We start from the raw sequence: 16,844 nt of genomic DNA, 5'->3' as shown, positions 1-16,844 counted from the left end.
CCTACAACGCTATGTTAATTCCTGGTACACAACATAGTGATTCCATATTTCTAAACATTTGAAAATGATCACCATGATAATCTAGTTGTCATCTGTCAGTATACAAACATATTATATAATTATTGACTGACTATATTCCCCATGCTGTACATTTCATATCTGTGACTCATTTATTTTGTAACTAAGAGCTTGTACCTCTTAATCTCCCTCACCTATTTCTCTCCTCCTCCAACCCTCCTTCCCCCTGGAAGCCACCTGTTTGTTCTCTGTATCTATGACTCCGTTTCTATTTGGTTATGTTTGTTCATTTGGTTTGTTTTCTACATACCACATATAAGTGAAATACAGTATTTGTCTTTCTCTGTCTGACTTATTTCACTTAGCATAATACCCTCTAGGTCCATCCATGTTGCTGCAAATGGTAAGATTTCATTCTTTTTTATGGCTAATACTGCATTGTATATATAAACCACATCTTGTTTATCCATTCATCCACTGATGAGCACTTAGGTTGCCTCCATATCATGGCTGTTGTAAATAAGGCTGAAATGAAAATCAGGGTGTTTTTGAATTTATGTTTTTGTTTTCTTTGGTTAAATACTCAAAAGTGGAATTTCTGTATTACATGGCAGTTCTATTGATATTTTAAATTTTTTTGAGGAAACTCCATTCTGTTTTCCATAGTGGCTGCACCAATTTATATTCCTACCAAGAGTGTATGAGGGTTCCCTGTTCTCCACAGCCTCATCAACACTTGTTATTTGTTGTCTTTTTGATAATAGCAATTCTGACAGCTTGAGGTGATATCTCATTGTCGTTTCAGTTTGCATATCCCTGATGATTAGTGATGTTGAGCATCTTTTCATGTGCCTGTTGGCCATCTTTACGTCTTCTTTGGAAAAACATCTATTCAGGGCCTCTGCCCATTTTTTTTTTTCTTTTTTCTTTTTAATTTATTTTGTTGAAGCATAGTTGATTTACAATGTTGTGTTAATTTCTGCTGTACAGCAAAGTTATACATATATATACATTCTTTTTCATATTCTTTTCCATTATGGGTTTATCACAAGATATTAAATATAGTTCCCTGTGCTATACAGTAAGACCTTGCTTTTTTAAAAATTACTTAGTTTATTTCATTTTTGGCTGCATTGGGTCTTTGTTGCTGCACATGGGCTTTCTCTAGTTGTGGCGAGCGGGGGCTACTCTTCATTGCAGTGGATGAGCTTCTCATTGCGGTGGTTTCTCTTGTTGCGAAGCACAGGCTCTAGGCGTGCGGGCTTCAGTAGCTGTGGCTTACGGGCCCTAGAGCCCTCTGCCCATTTTTTAACTGGGTTGTTGGGGGGGTGTGTTATGTTGAGTTGTATGAGTTTTTTGTATACTTTGGATATTAATCCCTTGCAGATATATTGTTTACAAACATCTTCTCCCATTCAGTAGGCAGTCTTTTCATTTTGTTGATAGTTTCCTTCACTATTCAAAAGCTTTTTAGTTTGATGTAGTCCCATTTGTTTATTTTTGCTTTTGTTGCCCTTGCCTGAGGAGACATATTCAAAAAAATGCTGCTAAGACTGATGTCAAAGAGTGTACTACCCATGTTTTCTTCTAGATGTTTTATGGTGTCAGGTCTTAATCCATTTAAGTCTTTAATCCATTTTGAATTTATTTTAGTCTATTTTAGTCTTTATTTTAGTCTATTTTAGTCTATTTTTAGTGAGATATCTTTTCCCCAATGTATATTCTTGCCTCCTTTGTCATAGATTAATTGCCCATATAAATGTGGGTTCTATTCTGGGCTCTCTATTCATTCGGTTCCATTCACCTATGTGCCTGCTTTTGTGCCAGTACCATGCTGTTTTGATTACTGTAGCTTTGTACCATAAACTGAAGTCAGGGAGTATGATACCTCCAGCTTTGTTCTTTTTTTTCAACAGGGCTTTGGATTCTCTGGGTCTTTTGACTTTCTATACAAATTTTAGAATTATTTATTCTAGTCCTGTGAAAAAAATGCCATTGGTATTTTGATAGGGATTGCATTGAACATGTAGATTGCCTTGGATAGTTTGGTCATTTTAACAATATTAATTCTTCCAATCCGTGAACACAGTATATCTTTCCATATGTTTGTGTCATCTTCAGTTTCTTTCATCAGTGTTTTATAGTTTTCCAAGTACAGATCTTTTACCTCCTTGGTTAGATTTATTCCAGGTATTTTATTCTTTTTGAGGCAATTGTGAATGGGAGTCTTTTCTTTTTCTGCCAGTTTGTTGTTAGTGTATAGAAATGCAACAGATATCTATATATTAATTTTGTGTCCTGCAACTTTACTGAATTCGTTGATGAGTTCAAGTAATTTTTTTAGTGGTGTCTTTATGATTTTCTATGTATAGTATCATGTCATCTGCAAACAGTGACATTTTTACTTCTTCCTTTGTAATTTGGACTCCTTTCATTTGTTTTTCTTATCTGATTGCTGTCACTAGGACTTCCAATACTATGTTGAATAAAAAAGGTGAGAGTGGACATCCTTTTCTTGTTCCTGATCTTAGAAGAAATGCTTTCAGCTTTTCACTGCTGAGTATGATGTTTGTTAGCTGTGAGTTTGTGGCCTTTATTCTGTTGAGGTATGTTCCCTCTATACCTATACTTTATTGGGAGTTTTTATCATAAATGGATGCTGCATCTATTGAGATGATCATATGATTTTTATTCTTCAGTTTGTTAATATGGTGTATTACATTGATTGATCTGTAGATATTGAACCAACCTTTCATTTCTGGGATAAATCCCACTTGATCATAGTGTATGATCTTTTTAATGTCTTGTTGAATTCAGTTTGTTAATATTTTGTTGGGAATTTTTGCATCTATGTTCATCAGTGATATTGGCCTGTAATTTTTTTCTGTTGTGATATCTTTGGTTTTAGTGTCAGGGTGTTGCTGGTCTCAGAATGAGTTCAGAAGCATTTCTTACTCTGTAATTTTTGGGGATAGTTTGAAAAGGATAGGTGCTAACTCTTCTCTAAATGTTTGGTAGAATTCACCTGTGAAAATGTCTGGTCCTGGGCTTTTGTTTGTTGGGAGGCTTTGTTTGTTTTTTTACTTATCCAGTTTCAATCCTGGTGATTGGTCTATTCATATTTTCTATTTCTTCCTGACTCAGTCTTGGAAGATTGTATATTTCTAGAAATTCATCCATTTCTTCTAGGTTTTTCATTTTATTGGTATATAATTGTTCACAGTAATCTTTTATGATCCTTTGTAATTCTGTGATGTCTGTTGTAACTTCTCCTTTATGCTCCTTTTAAGAAGCTTTTCAATAAAACAAACGGAGCACTTTAAAAAAAAATTGTTAACCATATGCAAAATACATGACACATTTAATAACAACTAAGGTATGCAAGGCCTTCCTGGGCCCATGCTGTTCTCACTCTAAAAAATATCTCATAGTGCCGGTGACTCCCAAACCATGAAGAACACCTTCAGAGAACAACCCAGTCTCCAAGAGCCAAAACGCTATGTGAGATTTGGATTCACAGCTGTGTTCCCTCAGGTGGACAATGGCCGTCTGACTCCTCCCTCAGGAACTCACACACAACATTTCCAGGGCCTGCCACTCATTAATCAATATTTAACCTCCTATACAGTAAATACTGTTTTGCATTTGTAATTTCTTATTAAAATGACAGTTTTTCCCCTCCAAAATACTTTCTTTACTCCGTAATAATTAACAAATTTGACTTGAAATTTCTGACATGAAAAAGGAGTCTCCTTGATACATTTCAGATTGTATACCTGCAAAATTCCTCCAGTTCCTTCCAGGTCCTTAGTTTAAGCATTCACCTTGGTTATTTCAGATCCAGAGAATGATCCCATTGTGCTGAGTCCTAGTTCTCCTTGCCTCTATGTATTCTCAAGTACTTGGTTAACTGCCCTTGTTTAACTTTCAACTTAACAGAACGTGTATTTCTTTGTTGTGACAATATGATAGACATGGTTTCTATATACAATTTCTCTCAGTTTTTTCAATCATAAAATCTCAATAGCAGGGACTCTGTATCCCCTTGCCTCTTCCTTAACAGATTCCCCTCCTAGGAGAGGGCTAAATCAAGCCCAGTCTGCACCTGAGGCTGTGTGTACAACCTCCACTGGACTGTTCAGCAAATAGAGGCAGCCTTTTTTTTAACTTCAAGCTAATTCTGTGTGCCAAAGAAGTCAACAGTACTGAGAAATTAATTGATATTTTGCATTATTCGCAGAAAAATTTATTTTTTAAAGAATTGTATTTGCAAATTATTGTAAAATCTTCATTTTGCTTCTTTTATTTTTGGTACTAAGCAGTGCTTTTGCCTACTGCTAGCACTATATATCACATTCTCTGCTGGAGACAATTTTCACTTATTAGACCTATGGTTTAAGCTCATTAAGGTAAAGAATCACATGAATCTGTGAGACTACTTTCATGTGACTAGAAGTTTTCATTAAGATACTGACTCCCAAGCTATCTTGGTAGGAGGCTGAGGGCTTGGATCAGCAGGTCCCCATTTCAAAGTGGAGGACTGAATTTTGCAGTTTTTAATATGAATCAGATATCTACTGAGGAAATTAAAGGTGTGGACTTGTTGATGACAGATCGCTGTTTAACTTTTTTTAATAGATTTATTTTACTTATCTATTTACTTATTTATTCTTTGGCTGTGTTGGGTCTTCGCTGCTGCATGCAGGCTCCCTCCTGTTGTGGTGAGCGGGGTGCCACTCCTCGCTGAGGTGCACGGGCCTCTCACCCTGCGGTGTCCCCTCCAGTTGTGGAGCGCGGGCTCCAGGTGCGGGCTTCAGCAGCTGTCACGTGGGCTTCAGTAGTTGTGGTTCATGGGCTCTAGAGCACAGTCTCAGTAGTTATGGTGCACGGGCTGAGTTGCTCCGCGGCATGTGGGATCCTCCCGGACCAGGGCCCGAACCCTGGTCCCCGGCACCGGCAGGCGGATTCCCAACCACTACGTACGTCACCAGGGAAGCCCCACTGTTTAATTTCTGTATTACAACTAGGAAGGCAAAGAAATGAGTTAAACTGCTCTGACAAAATTCCCATTTCGAGGTATGTATTTTTTTTAATACTGTTTCAGAGCTCGTATCTATAAAAGAGAACAAAGGAAAAGAAATGATGCTTCACACTGCTATCATTGTAACCATAATAATACTATATATGCCCATGGATGCACAAACTACTTGAGGCAGAAAGGAAAGGAGGGGGAGGGAGAGGAGGAGGGAGGGAGGGAGGGCGGGACCACTATCCATCTCTTTAAATGAGGCAGGTGTCACTTAAGTTTTATTTCCGGTTTTACATATACCTATCAAAACTTATTTATGTTTAAACAATTGTGTACTGTCCAGATGATTTTTAAACACTGACTTCTGGTCACCTACAAGTATTTTTCTATGGTTATGGTATCGAATTGCTGTTTCAATAGATACCTTTAAAAGATTGATGTGAGACCATTTTGTTTTGTAAAACGTCCTACCGTGGGATTTGCATCCTTGCAACTATTTGAACTAGCCATAAAATGTTTTGGACGCCAACTTTAAAATGTGTGAGGTTTTAGAAATTCTTTTAGAGTGGACCCACGTAGGAAAAGGAAGGGGGCGGCGGGGTGGGGGGGGGCGATGGGCTTCCAGCAGCCGAGGCTGAAGACACTCGGTGGGGGTGGCGACGTTTCCTCCCCAGCTCCGCCCGCCCAGCCGGACCAGGCATGCAACCCGCTTCCTTTGGAGATGATTCACAAAACACATGATTATTAGCCTTTAACTGAACGTCTGTTCCTTGCCTGAGATGATGACACGACTTTTCAATCGAATTCTCAAAACGACTCAAGGAAGTGATTATTTGAAATCTCCTTCTTACAAATGAGAAAAAACAAGGCAAGAAAAAAGGTAGGCGATGTCTTCTTCAGAGTGAAGACTCTTCATGCCAAAGCGCTTTCCCTTGAACTAAGATGACACTTTCCAAACGAATGCCATGAAATCAGAGAATAGGGAAAGTTCTGCGTCACTAGTGCGTCACAGAAAATAACGTGGCTTAAGTGGGAAAACTACATTTGCTTCAAAAAACGTTATTTTTCCTCTTAAATTGCCCTCCTCCCCACTCCCCTACCCCCCTTAAAGCTACCTGCAGCAGGGGTCGGCTTTTTACATCCGGCTCCTGCGCAAGGAGCGCTGCGTTCCACCACGCTTCCGTTTTTCTTTCCGTTGTCAAACATCCTGCGGTTGAAGGATGCAGACATGCAAACATCCTCCCGGAAAGGTTCATTGCCTTAGGATAAAGGTGTCTGGTTTAGGCAGGGATGCAGCGCCAGGCGCCACCGCCAGAGCTGCGCGACAACCCCCAGGGCCTCACCAAGTGCGTCCTTCGGGTTCACCCATCGGGGACACGGAGGTGGAGAGACTGGCACGAGGTCCCACTGGGGGCAGGTGACCTGCGTTCCTCACCCACAGGCTCACACCACACAAACACAAAAAACTAGACATGGAGTCCATGCCCGCAAGCCCCGGGAATGGCACTCTCCACACACTAAGGACACTTGAGTTCAGGGCTCCTACTTTGTTTAGTGAAGCGTCAATAACCTTGAGCGAAGGCGAGGGTGGACACCCAGTTTCTGAATGCCTCCCACATTGTTATTTGGGGTCGCCATTCCATACCCGATCTCCGTAAAAAGCAGATATTCTCCCATTCCGCTCCCATACACACGCGCACACACGTCTACAGGGAGCGGGGAGAACGAGAACGTCCTCCCAGTAACCAAAGAACCGCTAAGGAGCACACATCGGATGCGTTTACATAACCCTTCACGTGTTCGAAACCCTTTATCGATCTTGTGGGTGGCTCTGAAAAGAGCCTTTGGGTTCCCGGGAACCGGGGCGTGCCTCACTTGGAGCTGGTATACTTCGTGACGGCTTTGGTACCTTCGGACACGGCGTGTTTGGCTAGCTCGCCGGGCAACAGCAGGCGCACGGCCGTCTGCACTTCCCGGGACGTGATGGTAGACCGCTTGTTGTAGTGCGCCAAACGAGAGGCCTCGCTAGCAATACGCTCGAAGATGTCGTTGACGAACGAGTTCATGATACCCATAGCCTTGGAAGAAATACCGGTGTCCGGGTGCACCTGCTTTAACACCTTGTACACGTAGATGGAATAACTCTCCTTCCGACTGCGCTTTCGCTTTTTGCCATCCTTTTTCTGCGCCTTCGTGACGGCCTTCTTAGAACCCTTCTTGGGTGCCGGAGCTGATTTGGACGGATCAGGCATTACGGCAGATCTTTCCAAACAAAAAAACCGATACACCTCCAGCAACTCAACTTATACGTCCTGTATTCAAATGAGGAATCAAGAGCTTCTAGTTTCTGATAGGATCAAGCTCAGCGCAACGTCATCACTGGAAAAGGCGCATGCAAATTAGGGGATGGAGGTTTCCTTTTCTGATTGGCCACTATCGCTACCCAATTGGGAGGCTCCGGCTCCACTACCTCAAGACCATATATAAGGACTCCCTGAGTATTACGGCTTCGTTGCCTGGGGTTCTGTTTCTCGGCTTTCTTCTTTCCCCGCGCCTGATTGGGAGATGTCCGGCCGAGGCAAACAGGGAGGCAAGGCGCGCGCGAAAGCGAAGTCGCGCTCGTCGCGCGCGGGCCTGCAGTTTCCTGTCGGCCGAGTGCACCGGCTACTCCGGAAAGGTAACTACTCTGAGCGTGTGGGTGCTGGTGCGCCTGTGTATCTAGCAGCCGTGCTGGAGTACCTTACGGCTGAGATCCTGGAGCTGGCGGGTAACGCGGCGCGCGACAACAAGAAGACTCGCATTATCCCGCGCCACCTGCAGTTGGCTATCCGCAACGACGAAGAGCTCAACAAGCTGTTGGGCCGCGTGACCATCGCGCAGGGCGGCGTCCTGCCCAACATCCAGGCCGTGTTGCTGCCCAAGAAGACGGAGAGCCACCACAAGGCCAAGGGCAAGTGAGGCCGCGGAGGCGGGCCGGAAACGGCTGTGCGCCCCGGGGGCCCCGTGACACCAAAGGCTCTTTTCAGAGCCACCCATATCTTCTAGAAAAGAGCCGCACTGGTCTAGGGCTGTGTCCTTTTGAGCGCTTTCCTGTGGGAATCTGCGCAAGGCAGGGCTCGCGGGAAAGCGACCCCGAGGCATGATTTGGGTGCGCCTAGGCGCACAGTGGGCTCAGTGTTAATTTTGTGCGGGGAATGCCGTCTGACACGCGGCCGTTTTGAGTTTTGCCACCATCAAGTTCATGGGGTTTCAATCCCACTGATCCTGAAGGTGTCTTTGTTATTACTGGTGACAAGCTACTTTGGTTCCGCAAAGTGTCATCACTCTGAGATTTAGACACCAAATACGTAGTTGTTTTATCCCAGGGAAAATCTGGTAGATTGATCTGGTATTGAAAGTGTTTAACCTTGAAAGAAACTTTACCATTTGAGGTTCTGATAGGTAAACATGATTTCCATTTTAAAATGTATGAGTGCATGACTTAGTTTTTTAGAGAACATGCGATCAGAATTGTATAACGTACTGGGAATCTAAGGTCTTGGGAAGGGTTTGTCAGCATTTGAAAATGTCAAATTATATTTCGAAAGTAGGTGTAAGTTTTTAAAGGAAATCTCATGGTAAATAGAATAATCATTTAAAAGAATTTCAATTGTTAAATTTGGGTTGGTCAAACGTTAATCAGAGATCCCCTTAAACTGATCGCTAAAGTCAATGAAATAATTTGTACCTTGAGTTTGATGAGGAAAATTACGTTTGTGAATATAGTAAATTTAAAGTGAACATTGTTAGGACCAGATTAAGTAATATATCTGTGGATATTTCAGAAGATGACTTCCTGAATTCCACATTCTGTTATAAATAGGGGTTGTAGTGTCCCAGAGATGCTCCTGCAAAATCAACCGAGAAATGAGAATGTTAATGGCACCTACTTCATGGGGTGAAGGGATTAAATGAGTTCATCTGTGCTAATCCCCTTGTTTAAAAATCTCTAGCACAGTATAAGAGCTCAGTAAATGTCTATTCCTGCTGTCATTATCCTTAGTGATTCCATTAATTTTTTTATTATAACAATAAATACAGGCCAGTAAAATAATTTGGGAATATTATACAATAGATAGTTATCTTACTAAAATTAGATGTACTCAAACCAGGGCTCCCTAGACATTATCTGGAGCTAACCACATATCTGCTAGTCTTTAGAAAATATCCTAGCCCTATGAGACTATTCGCACCAAAACTTGATAGGAACTGTCAGTGTGGATGGAAAAAACACCAAACTCCCCTGCAGTGTAGGCAGAGATAGCAGGACCCACATTACCCAGTGGGACCCATTTCAGTGAAACAAATTGCAAGGAATTATGGAAGAGATCATAGAGCCTTCTGGAGAGGTATACATTATGTTTCCAGTGACAGCCTTCAATTCTAGCTTAAGTTTGATTTTTGCGTTGATATTCATGTAGGTCATTGTATATCTTCAACCCCTTCCGCGGTATTTAAGAAAGAAAAGTTTCTCAGGAGCAGGGAGCTTGGGTTTTCCAAGTATCATCATGGAGCTCCAGATTTTCAATTCCTAAAGTGGAGTGTTAAGATGGAGGCATGAGGACCTCCCTGGCGGCACGGTGGTTAAGAATCCGCCTGCCAAGGCAGGGAACACGGGTTCAAGCCCAGGTTCGGGAACGTCCCACGTGCCGCGGGACAACTAAGCCCGTGCGCTACAACTACTGAGCCTGCCTGCACACCGCAATGAAGAGCAGCCCCTGCTCACTGCAACTAGAGAAAGCCCGCGAGCAGCAAGGAAGGCCCAATGCAGCCAATAAATAAATAAATAAAATTTTAAAAGCGTGAGGTGGGAGGTGCTCTAAGGGGTAGTCAGTCCTTCTTTTGTCACTTCTAAGGCTGAGCTAATACAGCCACAGGGCCTATTTAATTTTCAGTTAATTAAAATTAAATACAAAGGTGCAGTTTCTCAGTCACCCTAGCCACACATGGCTAGTGGCTACCACATTGGACAAAACAGATATAGAAGGTCTCCATCATTACAGAAAGTTCTGTTGGGTAGCTCTGGTCTAAAATCTGATCATCTCTCAGGGTTATCAGGTTCCGAAACGTAAAGTATGCAGAGCTGCCTGCCTTGGTAGAGAAAGCTCATCAGACTCATGCTTAAAGAAGAAAGCACCACATGGCCCAGCAATTCCACCCCCAGATACACACAAGGACTCAGATACCCATGCACCCACGTCACATCCAGAGCAGCATTATTTGTAACATCGCAAAGGTGGAAATAGCCCAAATTTCCATAACAGATGAATGCATAAACAAAAATGTGGTCTATCCATACAGTGGAATACTGTTCAGCCATAAAAAAGGAATGGCACGTACAACATGGATGAGCCTCAAAAAACACTGTGCTAAGTTAAAGAAGCCAGACACCACAAGTCACATGTTGCGTGATCCCATTTATATGAAACATCCGTAACAGGCAAATCCATAGAGACAGAAAGTAGATAGTGGTTGCCAGTGGCTGGGGGGTAGAGGGAGGAATACAGAGTGTTCACTTTTGGGGTGATGAAAATGTTTCAGAGCTAGAAAGAGGTGATTGTGAATGTACTAAATGTCACTGAATTGCTCACTTTAGAATGGTTTATGTTTGTGTGAATTTCACCTTGATTTAAAAAGAAATGTGAAACTAATACATGGATATGCACTAAAAAGAAGAGGAGGAGACTGGGGGTCTCCATCAATTCTATCCAGTAGGTGGGGTGTGGGATGGACAGGGGCTGGCCTGGCTGCACGGCAGCATCCCTTAGAGACCATGTGGGAAGAGGGGCATGGTGTCCCTTTGGGTGGCCACAGCCTTTCCGTCTGCCTGCCTCGATGGAACTTCAAGCCCTTTCTCCAGCCCACTGCCACATGTCACACATTCCCTTCACCAGAATTATCTTGGTCATTCTCCCCATGTCCCTATGAAGGTTGAAGAAAGGAGGTGGGAGATCTCAGAGGAAGAATGCAGGCTGGGAAGCCTCAGAAACATCCATGCCCACTGCAGATAAAGTGTCCTCAGTTTCTGGAATTCTCAGCTTAGCCTGGCCCAAGTCAAATAGCCCACGGCACCTCTCTCCTGGGCGTGACCTGCAACCAGCCCCTACTGCACATCTAGTCTCTCCTCCCTGCTGTCTCAGTTCCCATATGTTCACCAACATATTCAAGAATCTCCCAAGTGAAAAAGCAAATGGACTCCTGCCCCCTCTCTGAGTTTCTGTGCTCCCCCAGACCCTGGATTAGAACTTGGAGAACTGGGTCACCCGGCTCCCAGTGCCATCGGATCTGGGCTGAACTGAGCTCTTCTCCCACTGTGTCACCCTGTTACAAGACTGCCCCAGCCCTGGTCATCAGAATCTGCCTAGTGCCCCCCCACTCCCCTACCCCCAGCCAGGGTCTTGTTTCCATGCATTGCTCACAAAACTTCATGAAGGCTTTGATTTTCTCCAACGCATGCCCAGCAAAAGCTCTAAAACTTCATCCTTTTCTCTGTCCATTCCCCTCCCTCCCACCTCCTGGTCAGCTCAGTGCTACTGCCTCCTGCACAGGTCTCTGGGGACACCAGGTCCCAGTGCTTCTCACCTCCCTCTCAACTTTGGACACAGCAGCCCTTCCTGTGAGCACTGCCGGTGGGCCTCCAGGCCACCTCTATCTCCCGCTGCCTTGTCTTCAGCTCACTCCCAGTCACCTGCAGCCCTCTTTGGGTCATGTCCTTCCTGTTCTCTCCTACAGGATGGCAGATCAACCCCAAATGTCCTAGAGGGCCTGTAGGTCAGCAGTTTGAGCTGGACCCCCAAGAAAGCTGGTAGGTAGTGAACATGCTGAAGGCTGGCTCATAGGCATTTGGAGCTAGCTGGGGGGTCAGTTGGTCGATCAGTCATGGGTCATTGAAGGGGGGGGTGTCCCTGGGAAGGTGCTGGTCTGGCAGCCTCTCTCGCATATCTGAACACTTTGGTTCTTCTCACCATCTCTCCCCATGGCTAATTCAAGCTTCCTTACACAGTCCCAAGAAGACATAAAGTGTTCAGGACCCCTGAGGCTTGGCCTGCACACTGCACTCAGGCCCCAAACTGGGATTTGGCGAATCACAAGGCCCACTGGACCCTATGTGTGGACCGGTAGCCTCCACTCTCAATGCTAGGAGTGGCAATTGGCCATGTTGCCATCCACCACAGGTTCTGTGGTTTGACCAGAGCCTTCCTCTTTCTCACAGTCTCGTCCAGGTCATGGATGAGATGGGCTTCAGTGACGGCCAAACATCATCGATGGCAGATGTCTTCCCAGAGTGCCAGGTTTAATGCTCCTGCTGGGGCTTTCCACCCACTCGTTATGGCTGGACTGCACTCTGAGCCTGACACCCGCCCCACACTACCACCTCCCCATCATTCCCCAGTTAGGTAGATGGTCCTGCCATTCTCCAGCAACTCAGGTAAACTAAATACACTAACAGATGTGCCTTTCATTTGTTCTTTTCCATGGTTGCTCACATGGAGACTAGCAAGTTGGTCAACATCAGGAAGACAGATCTGTCTATGTCAGCTGCTACCACCCTAGTCCTGGATCCCACCTGTAGTGGGCTGAAGGTTGTTTCCCCCCCTCCCCCCCCAAAAAATAGATATGTCCACATCCTAAGGCCTGGAGCTGGCAACTGTGACCTTATTTGGAAAAAGTCTTTGCAGGTGCAATTAAATCAAGGCTCTTGAGATGAGAAGGTCATCCTGGATTAGGATGGGCCCTAAATTCAACGACAACTATTCTTACAAGGGACAGAAGAGGAAAAGACACAGAGATACAAGGAGATGGCCATATGACTACAGAGGAAGAGATTGGGGTGAAGTGGCCACAAGCCAAGGGGCACCTGGAGTGCCAGGAGCTGGAAGAAGCAGGAAGGATCCTCCCCTTTCTGCCTCTTCCAGAGGGAGCACAGCCCTGCCCACACCTTGACCTCTGGCCTGCAGAACTGGGAGGAAAAATATTTCTGTTGTTTTAGCACCCTTCCCCACCTCAGCTTGTGGTAGTTTGTTACAGAAGCCACAGGAAACTTGTACACCATCATTTCTTACCTGAACTACTTCAGTTGCCTCTGTACTAATCTCCTGCTACCAACACTACAGCATAAGTGAGATTCTCAAAAATTCAGTTTCCCTCCTTGGGAATAAAATCTACCAAAAGTCACTCAAGGGAATCCGCCACATCAACAGGTAGGGAAAAAAGAAGAAGGAGGAGAAAAATCATGTAATCATCTCCACTGATGCAGAAAAAGCACAGAAAAAGTATTGACAGATAACAATATAGTTAATGGTGAAAGACTAGATGCTTTCCCTCTAAGATCAGGAACTAGGAAAGGATGTCCGCCTAACCACTCATTCAGTGTAGTGTTGGAAGTTCTAGCTGGTGCAATAAGCCAGAAAGAAAAGAAAGAGAAAAAGAGAGAGGAGGGAGGAAGGAAGGAAGAAAGAGAAAGAGAAAGGAGAGAAAAGACCAGAAGAGAAAAGAAAAGGAAAGAAAAAGAAGAAATAGAGAAGGGGGGAGGGAGGGAGGAATGGAAGGAAGATGAGGCATACAGATTGGAACAGAAAAAATAAAACTATTTGCAGATGACATGATTGTCTACACAGAAAATCCCAAGGAATCTATGAAACAACCCCCAAAACTGATAGCTGAATTCAGTAAAGTCTCAGGATGCAAGATCAACACAAAGATCAATTTCATTTCTGTATATAAACATTGAGCATGTGTAAACCAAAATTTAAAACACATTGCCAGGGGCTTCCCTGGTGGCGCAGTGGTTGAGAGTCCGCCTGCCGATGCGGGGGACGCTGGTTTGTGCCCCGGTCCGGGAGGATCCCACATGCCGCGGAGCGGCTGGGCCCGTGAACCATGGCTGCTGAGCCTGTGCGTCCGGAGCCTGTGCTCTGCAACGGGAGAGGCCACAACAGTGAGAGGCCCACGTACTGCAAAAAAAAAAAAAACACATTGCCATGTAAAATCACTCCAAAAAAAATGAAACACAGGTATAAATCTAACAAAACATGTACAGGACTTGCTGCTGAAAATTACAAAATGATGATGAAAGAAATGAAAGATGATCTAAATAAATGACATACAGTGTTCGTGAATTGGAAGACTCAACATAGCAAAGATGCCAATAATCCACAAATTGATGGATGGGATGGAAACACCGAGACAAAGGTAAGTAACTGTGAGGCATCTGGTCACTAAATATTTGTGATCATTAAGTATACAAGAGGCATTAAAGATTCATGATCACTAAGTATACAATAGCTACTAAGCATTCAGAACCCCTGAGGCACTCAGTTTTCACAGATCTTAAGCAACCACTGCTGGGACTCTCCACAGGAGAGCCTGTCCCTGTGTGGCTGCACCTGTATGCATTGGCCCAGGACCCCTGGTGTCTCCTGGACCCTGTTCCTCATAACCTCACCATCAGCAGGGAGGCTAGGTGGCAGGGAGAACAGGACACACACATGTCCACGTATGCCCAGGATCAGGTGGTGCGGCTTTCCTCCTAACTGACACCTATGTTTGTCAGCTCACCCCATGTCTTCCCCCTTACTTCTTGTTGCCTGTTTTAAATTAATTTAATAAACCACGTAGTTTGAGCTTTCTAATGTGGCCTGTAAGCCCTTCTGCACCATAACCTGTAGTGACCTTGGAGGGTATGTCCTCTAATACCTCCACCTGAGAGCTGTAGGAGGCTACCCCCAGGCAGGTGAGACAGACAGGTTACCTTCCACGGAACAGCTCGGTTGCTTCCTCTCACTGCTGGGTATTGGGGGGTGACATTCAAGCTGAGCTCCTGGAGGGCAGGAAAACCGTGGCTGGCCTGATTCCCAAGGACTCGTGCACACTTGGAATGGAGCAGCCTAGCCAGCGCCCATACAGGTGTGCTGGACACCAAGTCTGATGACGAATGAACGCTGTGTGTGATAACACTCACCACCCTCCTATTTGTAGAAATTACACTTTAAAACGTCACATGTATGGCCTGAGAGGCCTTAATTAAAGGGACGCAAAGCCCTTGAAGGCAGTCACTTCTAGCAGGCCCTGCAGCGGCTGCGTGGTGCCCTCCAAGTAACAGTCCCAATCTTTCAGGGCACAGCAGGAGCCGCTCTTCCATTTACCTCTGACCACGCCTCCTTCCCCGTGCCAGCTTCTCCTTCCCTCAGCTAGTCTCTGTCCCTCCAAACCCAGGCGTCCCACCATCCCCAGAGCAGCGGGTTCCCACTCTGAAGGCTTCCAAGTTTCCTCTCAAAAGTCTTCACGGTCCTGGGCAACACGCCCCAAGCCAATGGTGCTCTATTTCTGCTCAGCGTGTAAACCTCTACGACACTGTCTCCCCTCTACTGGTCATCACCTCCCCAACTAGATATAACTCCAGGAAGGCACTTTACTCCCAAGTTCTCAGAGCTATGCCAGGCACATAGTAGGTGCTAAATGAATATATGATGAATGAAAGGAAAAAAGAAAGCCAAAGGAGTGCTTCTCCCTCTATCAGAGAAAGAATGAAATTGAGCTCCAAAAGCCACACAGCCAAAGAGCAGGGAGAAAGTGTGCCATCCCACCTCTGGGCTCCACCCGCTGCCGGGTGTCCTTTTCCACAACAGTCATTGAGCCGACTTCGGGTTTGGCTGGGTGGAAGTTACCAAGAAAAGAAAATTAGGAACCCAAGGATGAGGGGTCACACTCCCTCAGGGACTTTGAAGCCGCGGCTTCTTCAGAGACCATCCCGCGAGAGAGCTGTTTTTGTTGAAACGTAAAAAGGGACGTGGACTTGATGTCTTTGGGGAGCTCGGGTCGCCATTCCCGGCCAGTTCCCGGAGGATGCGGCGCGTGAGCTGTGAGTCCTTGGGCGCAAAGTGGACGCGCCGGGCAGGTTGGCGTACAAGCCAGGTTTCTGCAGAGCCTCTCCAGCGGCGCCATTGCAGCGGGGCTTGGTCTTTGGGTCCTAGGTGATGGGATGCTGCCGGCCCTGGGAGAGTAGAGCGCGAGAGGGAGATTCGGCCGACTCCGGGTGTGTGTGCGCGAAATGGGGGGCGGGGCCGGGGAGAGGATCGGTGGAGATAAAAAGGTGCGTGTGCGCACGAGTTCAGAGGTGAGGGTGCAGGGGTACAGGGATGCAAGAGTGCCGGGGATACTGGCGCGCAGAAGTGCAGAGGTACAGAGATAAAGGAGTGCGGGATACTGGAGCATGGGGGTGCAGGGATGCGGCGGTACGGGGCGGAGGGCGGGGATTACCTGGGCGCGGGGATGCAGGAGTGCAGGTTACGGGGGGCGGGGATACAGGGGTGCAAGAGTATGAGGGAGGAGGGGTGGAGATACCGCGGTGCGTGAAGTGGAGGGTGCTGGGAACAGTCGCTGGCGGCTTCCGGTGCCCGCGGTGAGGAGAATGGTGGGTTTGGAGGCTATGGCTCCTGCGTGCTGTGGTCAGGACTCGCTACATAAAACAGCAAAGCCTTTGCTGCCCTTGTTTGCACTTGGGAACGTTTTCCGGTTGGTCAGTTCAAAGACCGCCTGCCTGACGGCATTGGTCACGCATCCAACCTCTTGTCCTCCGGCTGCGGCCACTGACCTGCGCCCCGAGACCCCCGCCTCTCCAATGCTTCCCCGGGCTCAGAATCTCGGACACTCTACGGATTTTGCACACTTGTCACCGATTTCTCGCAGGGTCTCTCATTCCCGAGACAGAAAGGCTACGGCCTCTTCTCCCTTGTCTGGTGACGGTTTACTTGACGCC

General features: G+C 45.8%; 2 protein-coding genes across 2 annotated transcripts; one reads left to right on the top strand and one right to left on the bottom strand.

The window, feature by feature from the left end:
- Positions 1–6,218: 6,218 nt before the first annotated feature.
- H2BC26 (H2B clustered histone 26) lies at positions 6,219–7,307 on the bottom strand. The gene has a single exon (XM_024750697.1). The coding sequence runs from the start codon at positions 7,297–7,299 to the stop codon at positions 6,919–6,921; it is 381 nt and encodes a 126-aa protein (XP_024606465.1). The 5' UTR covers positions 7,300–7,307; the 3' UTR covers positions 6,219–6,918.
- A 270-nt stretch (positions 7,308–7,577) lies between these two features.
- H2AC25 (H2A clustered histone 25) lies at positions 7,578–9,650 on the top strand. Its single transcript, XM_024750698.1, has one exon. The coding sequence runs from the start codon at positions 7,613–7,615 to the stop codon at positions 8,003–8,005; it is 393 nt and encodes a 130-aa protein (XP_024606466.1). The 5' UTR covers positions 7,578–7,612; the 3' UTR covers positions 8,006–9,650.
- Positions 9,651–16,844: the final 7,194 nt, after the last annotated feature.

This window comes from Neophocaena asiaeorientalis, unplaced genomic scaffold (assembly GCF_003031525.2).
Source record: "Neophocaena asiaeorientalis asiaeorientalis breed wild unplaced genomic scaffold, Neophocaena_asiaeorientalis_V1.1 scaffold742, whole genome shotgun sequence".
Lineage (NCBI taxonomy): Eukaryota > Metazoa > Chordata > Mammalia > Artiodactyla > Phocoenidae > Neophocaena > Neophocaena asiaeorientalis.
Note: the sequence above shows the minus strand (reverse complement) of the source record. Positions and strands in the feature narration are given on the sequence as shown.

Bases quoted from the DNA above. Each gene is read 5' to 3' on its own strand.
- H2BC26 (XM_024750697.1), bottom strand. From the start codon at position 7,299: ATGCCTGATCCGTCCAAATCAGCTCCGGCACCCAAGAAGGGTTCTAAG.
- H2AC25 (XM_024750698.1), top strand. From the start codon at position 7,613: ATGTCCGGCCGAGGCAAACAGGGAGGCAAGGCGCGCGCGAAAGCGAAG.